The sequence below is a fragment of the Berghia stephanieae genome, chromosome 4, assembly GCF_034508935.2.
Source record: "Berghia stephanieae isolate SIO BIC M18660-M18661 chromosome 4, UCSD_Bste_1.3, whole genome shotgun sequence".
Taxonomy (NCBI): domain Eukaryota; kingdom Metazoa; phylum Mollusca; class Gastropoda; order Nudibranchia; family Aeolidiidae; genus Berghia; species Berghia stephanieae.
Window position 1 is genome coordinate 84,104,981 of NC_088363.1, and position 20,000 is coordinate 84,124,980.

Consider the following 20,000-nt stretch of genomic DNA (forward strand, 5'->3'; position numbering starts at 1 on the left):
ATCGCTTCATTTTCTTCATTTTTGTTTCAAAGAACTTGACAGTATGAACCGACCTCTACATATATACAGGTCTGACATCCGAACACAATTATGGGCCTAGTTTAACATTGTGTATGGACAATATTATGCGTCATTTTTTGAGAATTCCATTTCAACAATGAGCCCATAATGACTTGGGTTATCACACCTGCAAATAAGTGCACGTCGGTATGAACATGTCAGAGAGTTGAAGATATGACTGGGTGCCAAAAATCTTTTTATCAGACAGAATACGTGTTGATACAAACATTTTTATGGGTCAAATCCCCCTTTCTTCCATCTTTAGAGATGAAACACGAGATCAGAATGTGGCGTCGCTATGCCTCAAGACTTCAGGTTGTGACTCGAGAAGAAACCTTGATGAGGGCGCTGTTTTTGCAGAAGGCTGTGGAGATCGAACACTTTATGTACAAAATGTTGCATAGAAAAGAGTGAGTCGTATTGATAAGAGATTTGTGAGCTATACTTACTTAGCGAGTTAAGGTGGTCTTTACAAATAATGTCAGAAAAAAAAATTATGGACTCTTAGCCAGTTAAATGCCGTAAGCTGGAAAAATTCGTGTTTAAAAATTTGGACAGAAATCTCGTCCTTCAACTATCGATCGATTTAACTGACCCTCATATTGCAAAAAAAAACCCCTCAAACTTGGGACTTCGCGAATATATATATGTATATTATATATATATATTATATATATATATATTATATATATATATATATATATATATATATATATTTATATATATATATATATATATATTAGAGAGAGAGAGAGAGAGGAGAGGAGAGAGAGAGATAGAATACAAATTGTCACTCACATTTTTTGTGGCCGAGACGTTCGTTTCTGTGTTTCTTTACACGTCCTCAGTCGGCGTAACGAGAAACGAACGTCTCGGCCAAAAAAAATGTGAGTGACAATCTGTATTCTATATTAGCTCTAACCATCATTATCGAGCACTTTCGTACCTACGAATACCCACCAACACACTTTATTAAATATATATTATATATATATATATAATATATATATATATATATATATATATATTATAATACAAGCTTATTTCCACGGATCTGCGATGCTTGATAAATTGAGCGTTTGTAATCGAGGAAATCCATTAAATGTACTCAAAGAGCTTTAAAAGGGGCAGCTCGCCAATGGCAACATTTAACACGTAGAACAGCTGCCTGTAGGGTGCTTTTACCCTCCAAGTTCCCAGCAGACTACATGGAACCAATTTCTATATCATACAGTATAAGTCGTTTGTTAGCCGATTAAGAGAATTATTAGATGCGGGGTTGTAAATATTCTTCTAGAGACACAATGCCTTCCGTGAAAAAAAAATGGACATCTTACAATTTCTTTTCAGGAGAATGGAGCAAATGGGAGTGAGGGAAACTATCAAAAAACTGGAACGGCAAGTAAGTTAGATAAAAAATTATTTTTTATAATAATAATATTTCCCTTATTCATCCCCATAGGGAAATTTGTAATTAGGGTCTATTCCAAGGGAAGACTGGAATAACCCAGGCGTCAGCCGCAGGGCAGCGACACAGTGTGAGCTAGGGCGAGGTGACTTGCAAATTGCCACACAGCGCAACGGCGGGTGGTCGAACTCGGTACCTTTCGGGTAAGAAGCAAAGACGGTACCGCTGAGCCACGCAATCAGTAACTAGTGAGGATTTTTTCTTACGCACAACCCAGTGGTCAATCTCGTCTAAAATGTTACTTTATACAAATCTGTTTTGAATGAATATCTTAAATGTCCTGATATGATTTTTATTGTGTGTGTGTGTATGTGTGTGTGTGCGCGCGCGCTTGTATAAATGTGTGTGTGTACAGTAAATGTTAATAATGATGTTTAACAATTTTGTGCGCCTAGAGCTGTTTTGTCAACGGGATTGGGAGCTATACAAATAAACGTTATTATCATAGACCACTTAGGACGAGCGTTGTCGTCAGGTTGGCCGATGGTGACTTTACCACCTGGAATTCCAACCTTCCTTTTAGCTAAAGCCTGTAATATCGTGTTGAATGTATTGTGTGTCGTTGAATAAGATCCAGGTTGACAACACATTCCCAGTCCCAAAAGATGCTTTGCATAATCTATCTTTTGGACGCTTTCAAGAAATAACGAAGTTTGTGCCTAAATTCCTTTTGACTGTTAAGTTTTATTCGATTCAGGGTCCTAATGATAACACACGAAAGAGTGAAAATGGAGAGGCTTCGTATAGGAACGATACAGATAATGGACGTTTCGGGTACAAATCCTTTGTCAGCACAACAATACACAAATTAACGTGGAAAACAAATAAAATAAAATAAAATGCAAAATAACTTGTATCGTCCACCTGATAAGTCTTCTCAGTCCGTATCCAATACAAATATTCTTGGTTCCCCTATTTCTTCAGTATCGCGTGAAAGATGTCCCTTTGCTGTGCAAGTCCGGCTTTGTCTTGGGAACCGTCGTTCTTTTCCTCTTCATGTATTCCTTCGTGGACAACATTCATCTGGAAATAGGTAAGCCGTGATTTCTTATTACAGCCAAACCTTTGAATAGGAAACTCATACAGTATATTATGGGTCATGACTCGATCAAAGCTGCAACAGGGGCGTGAACACTGTTCATCCTTTTCTTCATCTTCTTATCATACTACTATATAAATCTCAACATATACTACTTCAAATACTACTACTACTATACTATATCTATCTACTACTACTTTTTCTTCCACCTCTTCTTCTTTATTTCCCTCAAATTGTCTTCATGTTTGAAAGTCCAGCTGGATCGCCGTTGTCTTCTTCAGATCTGCCAAAGTATGGTGTCGGGCCAAAAATCCTCTATTGCTATTGCATACCTTGGGCAGTTCTGGAGTTTCTTCTCTTTTACCTCAATCACACATGCCTGTTTCTTCTATTTTGAAAATCTTGTGCGTGTGTGTGGTGTTTTGGATGATTGTGTTCCGATCGTAGTCTAAGCATTGGGCCTGGGTATTTTCTATTCAGAAGATGAATGGGTTAATGTTATAGAAGCCTGGGTGCCGCTACAACAGATGTGCGGCAGATTTAGTAGATTATTTGAATTTTAAAATGTCAAGTTGAAATAAAAAAAAGTGTGTTTTTGTTGAAGTAGGGCAGATTAAGTTGATAACTGAAACTTATTTCAAAGGGTTTTCATTGTCTGAGGTCAAGATGTTTATATTTGTAATTTACAGGATGGATAGCTGTGTTAGGAGCGATATGGTTATTGGTCATGGCTGACAATGACGATTTGGAGAATATCTTGCACAAAGTAGAGTGGAGCACTCTGCTATTTTTCGCCTCGCTCTTCATTCTTATGGAGGTAATGCTATCATAAAAATATCATCACAATCACAGTAACCATTATTATCATTAAAATTATTACTAGTAGTATTATCATCATCATCATCATTATTATCATTATTATTCATATCATTTATTTTATATTATATTATTATTATTATATTATTATTATTATTATTATTATTATTATTATTTTATTTATTACTTATTCACTCATCATCATCATCATATCAATCATCATATTTTTTTTATTATTTTATTATTATTATTATATTTATTATCATTATTATTATTATTAGAACTTTCATTATTAATATTATTATCATCATCATCGTCGTCGTCTTCATTATCATGATGATGATGATGATGATGATCATCATCATCATCATCATCATCATCTTTAAGATTATTAATCTATGCGAAATGTTTGAAACAGGCTCTGTCCAAGCTGGGCATGATAAAAGAGATTGGAGACGGAGTTGGAGAACTAATCAAATCTGTCGACAAGGACAACAGGTTGTTCTTGGCTGTTCTTATCATCTTGTGGGTCTCTGCCTTCGCGTCTAGCTTTATAGACAACATTCCATATACGACGGCCATGGTAAGGAAATGTCTTTTCTCAATTGTAAACATTTAATATATTTCTTCCAGTTAAAAACCACGATAAAGAGGTTTTTGGATTGTCAAAATAGATTTTTTAAAAACCAAAAATGACACATTCACGTCTTTTCGGCGACGACAAAAAGAAATCAGATAAATAGTCAAAAAAATTCGGGATTCACAATCTATCCTCTTTTTTCCACCTCCTGGAAAATCATCACATTTGTTACGAAGCAACACTTTTCTCATCCATATTTCATTTCTATTTGCTATAGCTATAAAAACTTGACATTTTGTATTAGAGCTCGTATTGTCGAACAATATTATGTATAGAATGTGCTTGTTGCTTTTCTGTTTGAGTAAGAAATGTCTGTTTTTGTGTTGGGTGGGTGTGACATTTTGGGGAAAATTCTGAAAGTGGCTGGTAATGAGAGCTCACGAGAAAAGTAAGACATCGGGGAATGGCTCAAATAGGGAACAGATGTAGATTCCAATAGCTTTACTAACAGTGTATTTAGTTTGAGATCACCTAAAAGTACCAAACAAACACCAGCACACGATCCCACTGACGAATACAGTCAAATCTTTACAAGGTGTGTTCTAATCAAAGACATGGCAAGTGACCACCGACTGCCCACCCTGGGAGGTCAAAATACCCTACCCAGAAGAAGATGAGGGTGTTGATGATGATAATGATGATGATGATGATTATGATTATAATAATAATAATAATAATAATAATAATAATAATAATAATAATAATAATAATAATAATAATAATAATAATAATAACAATAATAATAATAATAATAATAATAATAATAATAATAATAATAATAATAATAACAATAATAATAATAATAATAATAATAATAATGATGATGATGATGATGATGATAATAATAATAATAATAATAATAATAATAATAATAATAATAATAATAATAATAATAATAATAATATTCATGATGATGATGATGATGATGATGATGATGATGATGATCATGATGATGATGATAATAATAGTAATTAATAAAAGTAATAATAATAATAATAATAATAATAATAATAATAATAATAATAATAATAATAATAATAATAATAATAATAATAATAATAATAATAATATATAATAATAATAATAATAATAATAATAATAATAATAATATAATAATAATAATAATAATAATAATAATAATAATAATAATAATGATAATAATAACGATAATCATAATAATACTAATAATAATAATAATAATAATAATAATAATAAAAATAATAATAATAATAATTATTATTATTATTATTATTATTATTATTATTATTATTATTATTATTATTATTATTATTATTATTATTATTATTATTATTATTATGATAATGATGAAGATGATGATGATGATGATGATGATGACGTTTGTATTGGCTCCATTTTTAAAAGGTTCCAGTGCTAGAACTCCTGAGTGAGCAAGAGGATATCGGAGTTCCACTTCTACCTATGGTTATAGCTCTGGCATTTGGAGCTTGTCTAGGAGGTAAGTTTGTTCCACTTCTACCTATGGCTATAGCTCTGGCATTTGGAATTTGTCTAGGAGGTAAGTTTGCTCCACTTCTACTTCTACCTATGGTTATAGCTCTGGCATTTGGAATTTGTCTAGGAGGTAAGTTTGCTCCACTTCTACTTCTACCTATGGTTATAGCTCTGGCATTTGGAGCTTGTCTAGGAGGTAAGTTTGTTCCACTTCTACCTATGGTTATAGCTCTGGCATTTGGAGCTTGTCTAGAAGTTTGTTCCACTTCTACCTATGGTTATAGCTCTGGCATTTGGAGCTTGTCTAGGAGGTAAGTTTGTTCCACTTCTACTATGGTTATAGTTCTGGCATTTGGAATTTGTCTAGGAGGTAAGTTTGTTCCACTTCTACCTATGGTTATAGCTCTGGCATTTGGAGCTTGTCTAGGAGGTAAGTTTGTTCCACTTCTACCTATGGTTATAGCTCTGGCATTCGGAATTTGTCTAGGAGGTAAGTTTGTTCCACTTCTACCTATGGTTATAGTTCTGACATTTGGAGCTTGTCTAGGAGGTAAGTTTGTTCCACTTCTACCTATGGTTATAGCTCTGGCATTTGGAGCTTATCTAGGAGGTAAGTTTGTTCCACTTCTACTATGGTTATAGCTCTGGCATTTGGAGCTTGTCTAGGAGGTAAGTTTGTTCCACTTCTACCTATGGTTATAGCTCTGGCATTTGGAGCTTGTCTAGGATGTAAGTTTGTTCCACTTCTACCTATGGTTATAGTTCTGACATTTGGAGCTTGTCTAGGAGGTAAGTTTGTTCCACTTCTACCTATGGTTATAGTTCTGACATTTGGAGCTTGTCTAGGAGGTAAGTTTGTTCCACTTCTACCTATGGTTATAGCTCTGGCATTTGGAGCTTGTCTAGGAGGTAAGTTTGTTCCACTTCTACTATGGTTATAGCTCTGGTATTTGGAGCTTGTCTAGGAGGTAAGTTTGTTCCACTTCTACTATGGTTATAGTTCTGACATTTGGAGCTTGTCTAGGAGGTAAGTTTGTTCCACTTCTACCTCTGGTTATAGTTCTGGCATTTGGAGCTTGTCTAGGAGTTAAGTTTGTTCCACTTCTACTATGGTTATAGTTCTGACATTTGGAGCTTGTCTAGGAGGTAAGTTTAACGTCATTCATCCTAGGCATTCGACTCAAAGTTGAAAGCGTATCTGGCTACAGCCAATGACGAAATTTGCAAGAGTATTATAACAATAATTATTTACAGAGGATAAACTGGAAACCTGGATCAAAATTGTCTTGTCGATCGTTAGATTATCATGTCAACATGTGTGAATTACATCCTAAATCTTCGATATGACAATAGAATAATGCGACGTGATTTCAAAACAAAATTGGAATTAATTTTTTTAAACATAAGTAGACTAGTTATGTACATACATTTCAATAAGCTTGATTGTGGTAAAATTTCAAACTTGCATCATTTACAATATGGAAGCTACAGGCTTCTAAACTTTTCCGAGTTTTTATTTCTCCTCATTCTGGTATTTATAGTCCATTCCAAAAAGAAAAAAAATAAAATAAAAACAATCGTTTGCACGATTAATTTATTTTGTAGTTTAAAGTGTACTGGGTAATTTAAATGTTGCTGCTCGAAGCTCGAAGAAATAAATAATAATGTGAAATTTAATGTAAGCTTCAATTTAATATACGAAAACAGATAAAATGGACGTTTCGGGTTTCCCCTTTATCAACAAAACAGGATGAATGAAACACTTCAGACTAATGAAATATTGTGGTAGTGGCGTTGTAACAACACCACAACCACATTATCGTATTCGTCTGTTTTGTTGATAAAGGGGAAACCCGAAACGTCCATTTTATATGTTTTCGTATATTAAATTGAAGCTTACATTAAATTTCACATTGCTATTTATTTTGTAGTGTTTAAATAGTTTTGTACCGACGCATGTCTACATAATTTCAATTGGTTTGTATCTACCCATGGCATGCCATTTTATTGTTTGTGTTGTTATGGGGTTTTTCATATTTTTGAGGGTGTGTGTGTGTTTTTTTTTTTGTTTGTTTGTTTTTTGTTGTTTTTTTGTTTTTGTTTTTTTTTTTTTTTTTTTTGGGGGGGGGGGGGTAATTTTTAATTATTCATTTTATATGGTAGACGTCTACCTTAAAATGCTCCTAACAATACCCTTGAATTTTCCCCCTGAAAATACAATCTATTGTCTTTTTCAGGAAATGGCACACTCATAGGAGCCTCCTGCAATGTGGTTTGTGCTGGAATAGCAGAGCAACATGGATATGGTTTCAATTTTAAAGAATTTTTCAAGTAAGATGTAATGATTAATGACAAACGATCTCGTTTTAATAAATTTCGACCCACGACATAGGAGTATCATTACCCGACATGATCCTATTGTTTTCACCAGAGAGTAATGATAGATATTCAATGCATTTGTACAGATGACCAGACATACAACCAAATAAACAAGTTACAATTTTAGGTGAAGTCGTTGTTGCTTCACGCAAGGGAAATCTCCAATTCCGGTGTTGGTCTCCGATAGGACCAAGAAATACATACAGCATACCTCTACCGAAGGCATTCAATTAAGGGGTCGAATTGCCTTTGTAATTGCCTTAGGCAAAATCGTGGATAGAAATAAATACAAAGACTGACCCGGAACTGGATGAGCTCCCCTCTCCCGCGACTTCACTAAAGACTCATTTCTCCCCTTACCGTCATTCGAGACATACCAATCATCACACCATAAATCAGGTTAGTCTTTAGACCTCGATCCTGAATCTAGGTGACATACGTTACTGGCGATTTGACCAGCCAACTTAATTTTGATTGTGTAGCTATTCGAGGATTTTACTGATACGTCATACCGAAACGTTTAGCTCAAACTCCAATGAAATTTGGAACAGTAGAACGCGGTGGGGGCTGCCTGAAAGCCTTTCCATTGTCACCTTTTCGATGGTATTCTAATGACATTTGACCTGTCTCCTCCAAATTCCAGCTGTTATTCACGACCCCCAATTACTAGCTATTTGATGAAAATGAATTGAACTGCTCACATCCATTATTTCACCTCACATATGAGATAAATATATTTCTATTATTAACCCTTGCTTCATTAAGGTCTACCTGGCAAAAAGACTGAGGCAATCCAGGTGTCAGGATAATAATAATAATAATAATAATAATAATAATAATAATAATAATAATAATAATAATAATAATAATAATAATAATACATCATCATAATAATAATATTAATAATAATATTAATAATATAATAATAATAATAATAATAATAATAATAATAATAATAATAATAATAATAATAATGATGATGATGATGATGATGATGATGATGATGATGATAATAATAATAATGATCATTATCATCATCTAAATTAGATATCCTTTTTTTAAAAGCAGTAATGGAAGCATTGTCACCATTATCATCACCATCTAGAATAGTATCGGTGCTTTCATCACTATTGACTCATCTTCATTCATCCATCTATTCATCTCATCCTATTTTCTTCATTCTTCTTCTTCTCCTTCTTCTTCTTCTTCTCTTCTTCTTTTCTTCTTCTTCTTCTCTTCTTCTTCTTCTTCTTCTTCTTCTTCTTCTTCTTCTTCTTCTTCTTCTTCTTCTTCTTTCGTGTCCATCTGTTATATTATTATCATTATCTTGAATAATGATGATTGGCTTAACATGCAAAATTCAAACGGGGCAATTCCTTGATAAAAACGACAATTCTCAAGCTATCATTATTTATTCTTTCATTTTCCAGGGTTGGATTTCCAATGATGCTGCTGACGACATTTGTGGCGTGTATCTACGTACTAGTATTTCACGTGGCTGGGGGTTGGAACTACACATGACCAGATATGACGTCATAACCTGGCCATTAAAATCCACTCAGAGTTCCATTTTTTTCAATTTTTTTTAGCAGCATGGGCAAAAGACCCATACCATGCATTGATGTGGCGTCCAGAATCTAACATTACCGTGTTTTTGCCATACACCGAGAAAATATCTTTTTTCACTTTAATCAGAAAGCGTTTAACTCCATCTATGAATATAATAAAATTGTCTTGTTGTTCTCATGTCTTAAGCCTGATACTCCTTAAAAGGTACTCTTATATAGTTTTGTAATTAAGAAAATGATAATAACAGCTAGAACAAAATGCCAAGCACGGAACGCTTCGGGTTCAAAACTAACATCAACGGCAGAGGAATGACGTGCTTAATTTTTGTTTGCCGTCAATCTAAGTTTTTAATGAAAGTATCACGTTTTAATTGTTTCTTTGTTGTTGGTTGAAGAAGGGTTTTGAGACCGAAACGTTCCATGTTTGGCATTTTGTTCTTTTTTTTTTAAGCTGTCATATTTATTTTTGTTTATTACTTTATTTAGTCCTCGGTTTCTATCACTTAGTATCGCTTTGACTTGTACATGTTTGATATGTTTGGGATCATCCAAATCCATCAGTGTGTGAAAGTGAAAGATATCAGGTCAAAATGGAATAAAAATTGTTTTGTCAGTGTATGGCAGATTTATAAATACTCGTACGCTTACATTGAATATGTTCAATGTTATCGATAAAAATGGTCTGGAACACAAAATCCATATCACGTCATGTGTCATTTAAAAGCCTGGAACTGGTATTATGTCGAATTGACTTCGATACTGAAATTCGATATTATTCGATACTGTTCCGCCTTGAAAGAAAAACAAGGCATTCTAAGAGATTTGGCCAGAAAATCCGTCCCTTAATTATCGATGGATTAAAACGACACTCATCTTGTCAAAAAATGTCAAACCTCATAGTTTTTGACAAGATGAGAGTATGAAATTTCAAATTTTCTTTGTTTTTTTTGTTTTTTTTTTTTTGTTTTTTTTTTGCACTTTAAAAATTTATATTCATATTTTTTGTCGATATAAAAAATCTCAGCGTTTAAATTCCCGTGACAGGCAGGATACCGTTTTTAGCAGTGTGGTTCCATATTTTGAATCGGTTTGTTTATATTCACAAACCCATTTTGCAAAATGCCCTGTCACTTTTATCTATAGATTGCTCAGACAAATATGTATCCATATCAATGTTTTCATTATCCAACCTTCAGCATTCTCGCCTTCCAAATCTCAGTTAACTCCCATAGTGGGCGGGGGGTACTCACTGCGCCTTCTATCCCCCTTATATATGTTTTCCAACATGCTATCTGTCTTTGTCTTGGAATGAGATAACTTGGTTTTGTCCTGACTGGGAGGGAAACAGTCAAATGCATAGTTATCGTTTTGGGAGATGATATTTTTTTCCTTGTAAATCATCTCTCTGTTATGTATTATTATATTTGTTATTTTGAATCTATAATGTAAGCATTTGAGTGTATTTCTCTTTGTTGGATTTTGTGCTTTTGTCCGGATGAAATTTAAAGGTGATCTCAAACTAACTACATTGATGGTATGCTCTTGGAATCTACATCTAATCCCTATTTTTCCCAGTTCCCCTTTGTCTTACTTTCTCTTGGCTGCTTTAATTGTAATTCTAGAACTTTTTACTATCCCATTTTTTTCCTTTTTACTGGCGTTGATATAACCTAAATGTGTTGCAAGCGCCGTAAACCCTTAAAAACAAACAAAATGCCCTTTCAATGTTATCTATAGATTGCTCAGACAAATCTGTATCCATACCAATGTTTTCATTATCCAATCTTCAGCCTTCCAAATCTCATTCAAACCTAGTCATTTGACAGTGTGCCTTTATTATACTGACAATATTCTGTAACCTCGAAATTGTTTCCATACATTTGTAAACATCATTAATGATATAAATGCTCAACACTCAAATTCAACGACAACGTGAAATTTTTTATTAAAAATCCAATACTTGTGTATGATCGTGAAATTTATCATGTCATTTTGTTTTTAAAAAGTAAAACAAAAATTAAATCATGTATTCCGTAATACAGTGATTATTCCTCCATGTAATTTTTGTGTGTTTTTAACACCACGATTGCAAACATTTCATTATATGATTTATATCAAGTATTAAATAGCACTTTAGTAAGAGTGATAAAATATTATCTGTCCTTCATTATGGATTTAATCATTGCCATTATCACCATTGCAAACCCGGGGAAAAAAAAATTGAAATCCTAAATTACGAGTAACGCATTGCAGGGTCATTAAAAACAGATCATAACAAAATAATATATATATATATATATTATATATATATATATATATATATATATATATATATATATATATATATATATATATATATAATTTTAATATTTACCACAATGTTGGTGGTAATTATTAAAATAATAATTCGCTCCATTGCTACATGTCGAGCACTTTTCGTACCAGATTTGTATCCAACACGATTCAATATATATATATATATATATATATATATATATATATATATTATATATATATATATATATATATATATAAATATATATATATATATATATACATATATATATATATTTGTTATGATCTGTTTTTAATGACCCTGCAATGCGTTACTCGTAATTTAGGATTAGAGAGAGAGAGAGAGAGAGAGAGAGAGAGAGAGAGAGAGAGAGAGAGAGAGTCGAAAAGCTTATTATACGATAAACCATCGTGTGGTACAGTGCAAGCCGACACCACGACCTCGAATCCAAAGAGATCTCAAAACCGACGAACCCATAAAAATGCTTGTATTTTTTTTACAAATAAACAAACATTGCTACAGTGGTCACCACAGTCCATTCGCCACCTTATAAAAACTCCCTTGGTGAAACACTCCGCCACTACTCTTGTGTAACAGAATTGTTTTACTTTAAAACATCCAGTTTTTAAACTATCAGATGTATAATCTATGAACGTTTCACGGAGAAGGACATAAAAGAGCATTATAATTTTACGATATGAAGTGAGTAGAAAAGTGCAGAAGACATTAGAAGATATAAAATTTTTTCGCGGCGGTGGGGTTGAACCTGCGACTTATGGTACGACAACTCCGCCTGGCAGTGAGAGCGTGCTCTACCGTGTGAGCTATCCACGAACACAAAAATATTCGTTTCAACCAAAGTCATTCTAGATCCTCTCTCACCCACTTCTGAGATCGCGATTCGTTCGCACCATCGCGAAGTAATTTGACACAGTTAAGCTAATAGCAAATATTCTCATCACAAAATATACATAGAACGATTGAGACATTGAGTATGCTCCGTGTATGGTGAATTTTTAATTCAAAAAGTGAGTGGAGCAGCACTTATGTTGTAAAACAAGATATAAGTGAGTAGAAAAGTGCAGAAACATAAAATAAAAATTTTTTTCGCGGCGGTGTGGTGGTTGAACCTGCGACTTTAAATTGGTACACAACTCCGCTGGCAGTGAGAGCGTGCTCTACCGTGTGAGCTATCCACGAACACAAAAATATTCGTTTCAAACCAAGTCATTTCTAGATCCCTCTCTCACCCACTTTTGAGATCGCCGATTCGTTCGCCACCATCGCGAAGTATATTTTGACCACAGTTAAGCTTAATAGCCAATATTCTAAATCACAAACATATAACATAGAAACGATTGAGACATTGAGTATGCTCGGTGTATGGGGTGATTTTTAATTCAGAAAAGTGAGTGGAGCAGGCATTTGTTGGTAACAACAAGATATGAAGTGAGTAGAAAGTGCCAGAAGACAATAGAGAATAAAAATTTTTTTCGCGGCGGTGGTGGGGTTGAACCTGCGACCTTATTGGTACGACAACATCCGCCTGGCGGGTGAAGCCGGGCTCTACCGTGTGAGCTAATCCACGAACACAAAAATTTGTTTCAAACCAAAGTCATTCTAAGATCCCACTCTCCCCCACTTCTTGAGATCGCCGATTCGTTCGCCACCTCGCGAAGTAATTTTGACAGCAGTTAAGCTTAATAGCCAATATTTCTCATCAAATATAACATAGAACGATTGAGACATGAGATGCTCCGGTAATGGGGTCATTATAATTTTACCTCGTTGTCTCCAAATGGAGATCATCCGATCTAAAATTTTGTTCATCGCCACGTATCTGACTCTGACAATATTAGCACTAAAATCACAAACCGTACAAGCTTGAGTAATGAACAAAATCAACCAAAACGCCTTACAAGTACAAGAGACCTTTTCACGCTTTTGTCCACCTGGATTGAGGGACTAGTCATGATAACCAGCATTAAACCAAAGCTCGGATCCCACAAAATCCGACCGTCGGTCCCGGCGAGTTGTTTGTATCCAGGTTGTCAGGTAATAGTAAATAGACTTTGTGACCCACTGCGTCACACGGGTATTGTGTCTGAGTGGAGCAGATGTCAAAAAGTGAATTTAATATTTAAATGATAAGAAATAATTTGAAAGTTTGGATCCAGACGTCTATGCCCTTTATGAAAATATATGTCATATTCTACTCAATAGAAAAAACAGTTAATCCAATATTCATATATAATTTAGCTACAAGTTCAATTTTCCGAATTCATATCACTCGGATAAAGTACCGGACACGGAGGGTCACACTTTATTCTCAATCATGAGCTTTGGCCTTTCTGGTCAGTCCTATGATGACGTAAAGATTGTCTTTTTTGGTGCCGTTGCCAGTCGCCGGTGGCGTGTACCTGGCGTCCTGGTCGTAATTGTAATTGAAGTAACCCTCGTTGTTGAAATAGGTCATGAGATCATCGGGTTCGATCTTCTTGACGGTCCTCTCCATCATAGAGATTTGGAATTCTCGCATTTGCTCCGTGATCGACTTCTTGGACTGGTAGGCCAGGGCCATCATATTTTGTAAAGACAGGCCTTTAAACATTGGGGAAGGCGAGGGGGAAGAGAATGGAAATGGGAAGGTGTTACCTCGGATAACAACAAAAACAACAACAATAAAGAAAAAGAAGAAAAAGAAAAAAAAAGGAAAAGGAAAAAGAAAGAAAATCAGTTATTGAGAAATGCTATGTGTATGTATGTGTGTGTGCGCGCGCGCGCGTGTGTGTTTGTGTGTGTGTATGTGTGAGTGGGAGTGCATGTTTATGTGTGTGTGTGTGTGTGTGTGTGTGTGTGTGTGTGTGTGTGTGTGTGCAATTTGACGGGGTGTATTTTGAAATGTTTTAAAGATATTTAATGAGTTTGTTTATAAGCTCCAAGACATTTCATAAATAAACTGGTACGATAATGCTGGAGTACAAACCAGCCCTTTGATGTGTCGTCGCCTATTGCCGTTGACTGGATGACGTGAATGAGGCACCACCAACAGTCACCAGGCCAATAAATGGTTTCACTACATTGCTTCGTTTTCGCTGTGTTCTTATAAGACGTATTTCATTTAATTTTCCCAGTCACGAATTCAATGAGAAGATAATTCGAAATGAGACACCAATTGCCCCTTTTCTCTTATATCACAAATCAGATAATGACTTCCATCTATCAAACTCGTTAAACATACAAACGGTGGTGATAATAAAATATTTAAAAACTGAACATTGTGGTCTATGAATTTCTTGTAAGAATTCCGTGTAATCGTGGTGGTATGTCTTTCACCATTTGTCATCATCTTAATGACAGAGCTAGATAGCTGTACCAGTGGTGTCACTTTGAGAGAGAGAGAGATAAAAAACAAGGTGAGCATTATATGGCGCAAAACTGACTGATTCAAACTCACAACCTATATGTTTCGAATCGAGTGAAATAGTCACTAGACTAAAAATTCACACACGAAAAGTAAATATAACATGCCAGATCGTATCCATCTATTTGTCATCAAATATCAAATGATAGCTTATCAAAATCATAATGCATAAACATAACGATACAACGGAAACAGGGGCAGAGTGGTCAGTGAGATGGTCTTTACTTTGTAGCCGAAAGGTACCGAGTTCAACCGTAGCCATCGTTAAGTTATAGCCTGACACTGAAACCCCAAAAGACTGGCATTTTGACGTCATTATTTGTTTTTTGCACCGCCTAGTGAGTTGTCGTTAGTAGTGCTCATGGAAACAAGCGGTTCTATTGGTTGGACTATTGAATACAACTCACAATTTGTTTTCTTTGGTGGCCAAAGACTGGCATTTTGACGTCATTTTTTGGTCAGTGTCAGGCTTTCAGTTAACGATGGCTACGGTTCAACAAACTAACAGCTGTGTTGGCTGGCCTTGAGCTAGTCACCACTTGGTCCTTGATGACTTTGCGGTACTGCACTGCGGCTGATGCCTGGGTTATTCCGGTCTTTCCTTGGAATAGACCCTGAAGACAAATTTCCCCTTTGGTATAGATAAAGGGAATCCTATTTATTTATTTATCGCTTATTCACTTCCATTTTTCAAAAAGTATAATGAAAACAAAATGTAACAGCAACAACAACAACAAACAACAACAACAACAGCTAGTTAAACCATCAATGTTAGGTGTTCACACGTCTGAGGATTGCATTAAAACCGACGCTCTAACTCTAATCCTTTCGTAAAAAAAATATAGCATTGAGGAGAACATTGTGCTTATTTGAGTCAATAAAAAAATTGATACGGCGCACAACTCTACTGAAAGATTTGAAAAATAGAAATGTACTTTTTACAGATAGATAAACAGATAACTTGATTTCCTTTTATAATTTAAAGTCAGTTTGAAAGTTCGTTAAGTCAAACAGATATCATAAAAAAATTACCGAAGACACTAACAGACTCATGGCCACACCCTCAACTCCATCTGTCCAGTAGAGTTGTTACTTCCGTTGTGTTGATTTAGCGGTGATCAGTGTTGTTATGTAGTAGTAGTGTGTTCTCATTGCGTGTTTGTTTATGTGTGTGCGTGTGTGTGTGTGTGTGTGTGTGTGTGTGTGTGTATGGTGTATATTTGTGTGTGTATGTGTGTTTTGGAATGTGGTTGCGTGGAAGAAAAAAAATGGGGGGGGGGGGGGGGTGTCCATCAAGTAGAGAAATTCCTAAGCAAGGGGGGGGGGGGTGTTTGCTAGGAACTGTCAGATTGGCATTTTTCAGCAAATCGTGGCATTCATAGTGATATAATTCACTTGATCACATAACGGTATTCGGATTTACAGAAATTTTAAACAGGTTTCACCGATTAACACCATCGACTAATATCACTGCTGATATTACTGTCGTTTTTATGCCATCGATGTGATAATTATTGCCCGAGGAAAAATTTAGTTAAACGTTTCGGCAAACTGTCAATTGGTTCTGTCTAGCTTCTAGCCTGAACAAATCAAAAGTAGACAGATTCGGGGACTTGATATTTATCGCGTCCGCTTCAGATTTTCATTTGACCTCACATAAGTTAAGTAAAGGGGAGGCATTCCAAAAGCTCCTACATCCCCGGTATTCATTAAATTTGTATTTTCACCGTTGATTTTTTGTCAGACGTTTATTTATTCAATTTGTCATCATCTAAAAGCGTTTTAAAAACTCTAGAACAAACCTTGACAGATTTGTGAAAGTTTAAAATTTCCTAATTTAACCATTGTTTTGATTCTCGGCCGCCATTTTAATTTGTGAAGTATTGAAGGTAGTGCAAAGCACTACCAAGTAAAGCGTGGTAAAGACTTGCGACTTATTGATATTGATATCTACTGACTGATAAACTAAAATCATGCCGAATAAAGCATGGCAGCGACGACAAGCACGTCGATTAAAATGTGCATCTAATAGTAATCAAGCTAATCAAAAAAAATGATTCTGGCAATATCGAATGAAAATAGTTCTTTCCCCGCGAAATTGCGGGCTTTTTACTAGTTTTTTTGAAAAGCTTGAGCTCTTATATAGAGCAATATCCACTCAACGTGCTAAAAGCGCTTTACATAAGTCCCTGGCCAACAGCAACACGTAACACGTAGAACAAGACATGACGCCTGTTAGGCGATAATGTTAGATTTTCCCCGAGAGAGAGACAATGATGTTAACAGCCAGGTACTCATTTTACAACTGACTATTGTGAGAGAATTTGAGTAATGGATTCAACAATGCGCCGAGCGAGGCTCGAACCCAGGACCTTCCGATCCGAAAGCGAGTATCATAACACTAGACCACTTAGCCGCACGTTTTAGGTCAGATATGGTTTCTGATGATAATCTCTTCAAATATTAATATGATTTCATATTAATACATTAATTTTTACATTGCTATGTCTAACACAAATGATAGATTATAATATTATGTGAGGCTGGCCGAGAAAACCCGAGAAGATGCGAAAAGTTTCGATTCGAGATATGAGCCAAAATCGAAGATAATGTGAATTTTAAAAATTATTTTGCTGTTGCGAATAATACTTCTTAAACCATTTAAGAATCGAAACATGATTGTAAAAAAGCTTGGAAATAAAATTAAATGTGTTTATGTTTTGAATTTGTAAGAAATGTCAGCTAAACTTCGATCTGTTTCGGATCCTAATACCGCCATGTTTGCTTTACACTTTACACACTCAACCCTATCACGTTACACATCAAATGAAAGGATTTTCTCACGGCTTTTCATTCAAAGCAGGTTTGCGTGTAAATAGCACACGATAAGCGAGCGGCAGTGTCTACGGATGTCTAAATTCTAGGAATTTGGGCAGACGCGTCCAGTCGTGCGTTGTTTTCAATACGACCCCTACCCAACTCCTTCCTTTCGATGCATCTCGGATTTATTTACAATCTTATTGAATATTAACTGTTTACATCCTTTCATTGATCTATTCAATTTTTAAACATTATTTATTACGCCGGAAGGTTTACGTACGTCTCTAAGGACAACAATTTATTTATACAGGGAAGAGAGTGATAATAATGTAGATGATTCAGATAAGCACCACAGCCATCTCTATAAGTGTTTCGGTTACGAGACTGGTTGTTTTGATCGACTACTTTCACTTTTGACTAACCCAGCTCGCCTATGGGCCTCAGCACGTTGCTAACAGTTGATGAAATATATTGTTCTTCTTCTTCTTCGTCTTGTGGAAACCTCCAATATTGTCGAGGATCACTCCACAGTTTGTAGTGTTTTACATTTTAAACTTGCTAAAACTCTGCACATAATACTAAAGCCACATAGATTAAAAAGTCACGTTGTGAACTCCAGCAATCGCGTGAAGGCATGTTGGCAACCGTTTTCAGCCACTTCAGCTGGGAGGCTATTCCATAGTCGGGCAGTGGAAGGGAAAAACGAATACATGTGGGCGTCTGTTTTTATGTTGGGATGGTTACTCTTGCTGTGTGTCCCCTCGTATTTCTTGTGCCGATATCTTTGATGTCGTTTGGAAGTTTAAGGTACGAATTTTTGTAGTAGATCTTGTGGAACAATTTAAGTTTATCTATCTTTCTTCTCTTTTCCAGAGGTTCAAGGCCAATCCGTTGTGATATTTCAGACGCACTTGAGAAAGGATCGAATGTGTTTGTGATGCGTCTTGCTGTTTTTCTTTGGATGTTTTCTTAGGTGTCGATGTTTTTCTTTGTATATGGGTCCCAAATTGAGCTGCCATACTCCAAAATTGGTCTAACAATAGTTTTAAAAGCAAGGGTTTGAGTTGTGATTGGGCATCTTTTTAAATGTAAACGTCTTGAAATAAATTTTAAACTTCTTTTTCTCATCATGACGTGTATGAAATATCGTGCCAATATCTTAAAAACTGAAGTCGGACTTCTTCGCGGAACGATGAAAAATCTGAATGTTTACATCTGAACTTTAATTTTTAAAAATACACTTTTAAAAAAAAAAGAAAAATACTTTATTTTTCATTAAATTTTATCTTGAGTGTCTATTCTATCTGATAATGTAAAAAAAAAAAACAAAAAAAAAAACAATGCAGATCCGTTGATGACATTTTTTTTCTGTTTTCAGTGTTTCCTATAGCAACAAATTTTAATCAGAAAAAAATTCATAACTTGGGTTCTAGTAGACAAAGAAAGAACATTTAAAGTGGTAAATGATCGGGAAGATGTGGTCTACACTCTACACCACTGCATACATAACTCAATTTATGAAATTTACGCATCTTCCCGGGATTTCTCAGCCAGCCTCACATAGTCTATATTATTATTCCTTGCCTTGCGAAATGATCCGTTCTGCCTCTTCTTCCTCCATCTGATATTCCTCGTCGTCTTCATTTCCCGCCATACTGCCGATAGCCGAACGGGTATTCCCGTAATCATCACCCTTCCCATAAGTAGCAACCTCCACTTCTTGGGCATCGTCGAAGTTCAATGGTGCTGGTACGCCAGATTGGGAAGACGATTCGTGCACGTCCTTGCCTTTGGCAGATTTGTTATTTCCACGACAGTTATTCAAAGTCAAATTCTTTTCCACATCTGAGGAATGGACGGAAACAGGTGAAGGGTTATTGGTTATCCTGTATTGTATCTTGAATGCAAGCAGAGCAGCAAAAATTGTGGGCACTCCTGAATTTGAACATCATTCACAATTTCGTGAGACAGATGATCTTTAAAAATTGCATTTTGTTATATTATATTCAATGTAACA

General features: G+C 35.2%; 2 protein-coding genes across 3 annotated transcripts in view; one reads left to right on the forward strand and one right to left on the reverse strand.

Moving 5' to 3' along the window:
• LOC144971414 (P protein-like) overlaps positions 1-11,599 on the forward strand; it is a 35,644-nt gene extending 24,045 nt beyond the window's left edge. The window contains exons 13-20 of the mRNA XM_078912281.1: positions 326-470; positions 1,411-1,462; positions 2,453-2,561; positions 3,257-3,384; positions 3,802-3,966; positions 5,407-5,500; positions 7,734-7,827; positions 9,306-11,599. Of these exons, the coding sequence (XP_078768407.1) occupies positions 326-470; positions 1,411-1,462; positions 2,453-2,561; positions 3,257-3,384; positions 3,802-3,966; positions 5,407-5,500; positions 7,734-7,827; positions 9,306-9,396 (878 nt within the window). The 3' untranslated portion in view covers positions 9,397-11,599. The remainder of the gene's footprint in view (positions 1-325; positions 471-1,410; positions 1,463-2,452; positions 2,562-3,256; positions 3,385-3,801; positions 3,967-5,406; positions 5,501-7,733; positions 7,828-9,305) is intronic.
• A 2,258-nt stretch (positions 11,600-13,857) lies between these two features.
• The window catches only part of LOC144971425 (uncharacterized), a 13,813-nt gene continuing 7,670 nt past the window's right edge, over positions 13,858-20,000 (reverse strand). For both annotated transcript variants that reach the window (XM_078912313.1, XM_078912312.1), the window contains exons 3-4: positions 19,568-19,828; positions 13,858-14,340 (exon numbers count right to left, since the gene is read on the reverse strand). In XM_078912313.1, coding sequence (XP_078768439.1) covers positions 14,069-14,340; positions 19,568-19,828 — 533 coding nt within the window. In that variant the 3' untranslated portion in view covers positions 13,858-14,068. The remainder of the gene's footprint in view (positions 14,341-19,567; positions 19,829-20,000) is intronic.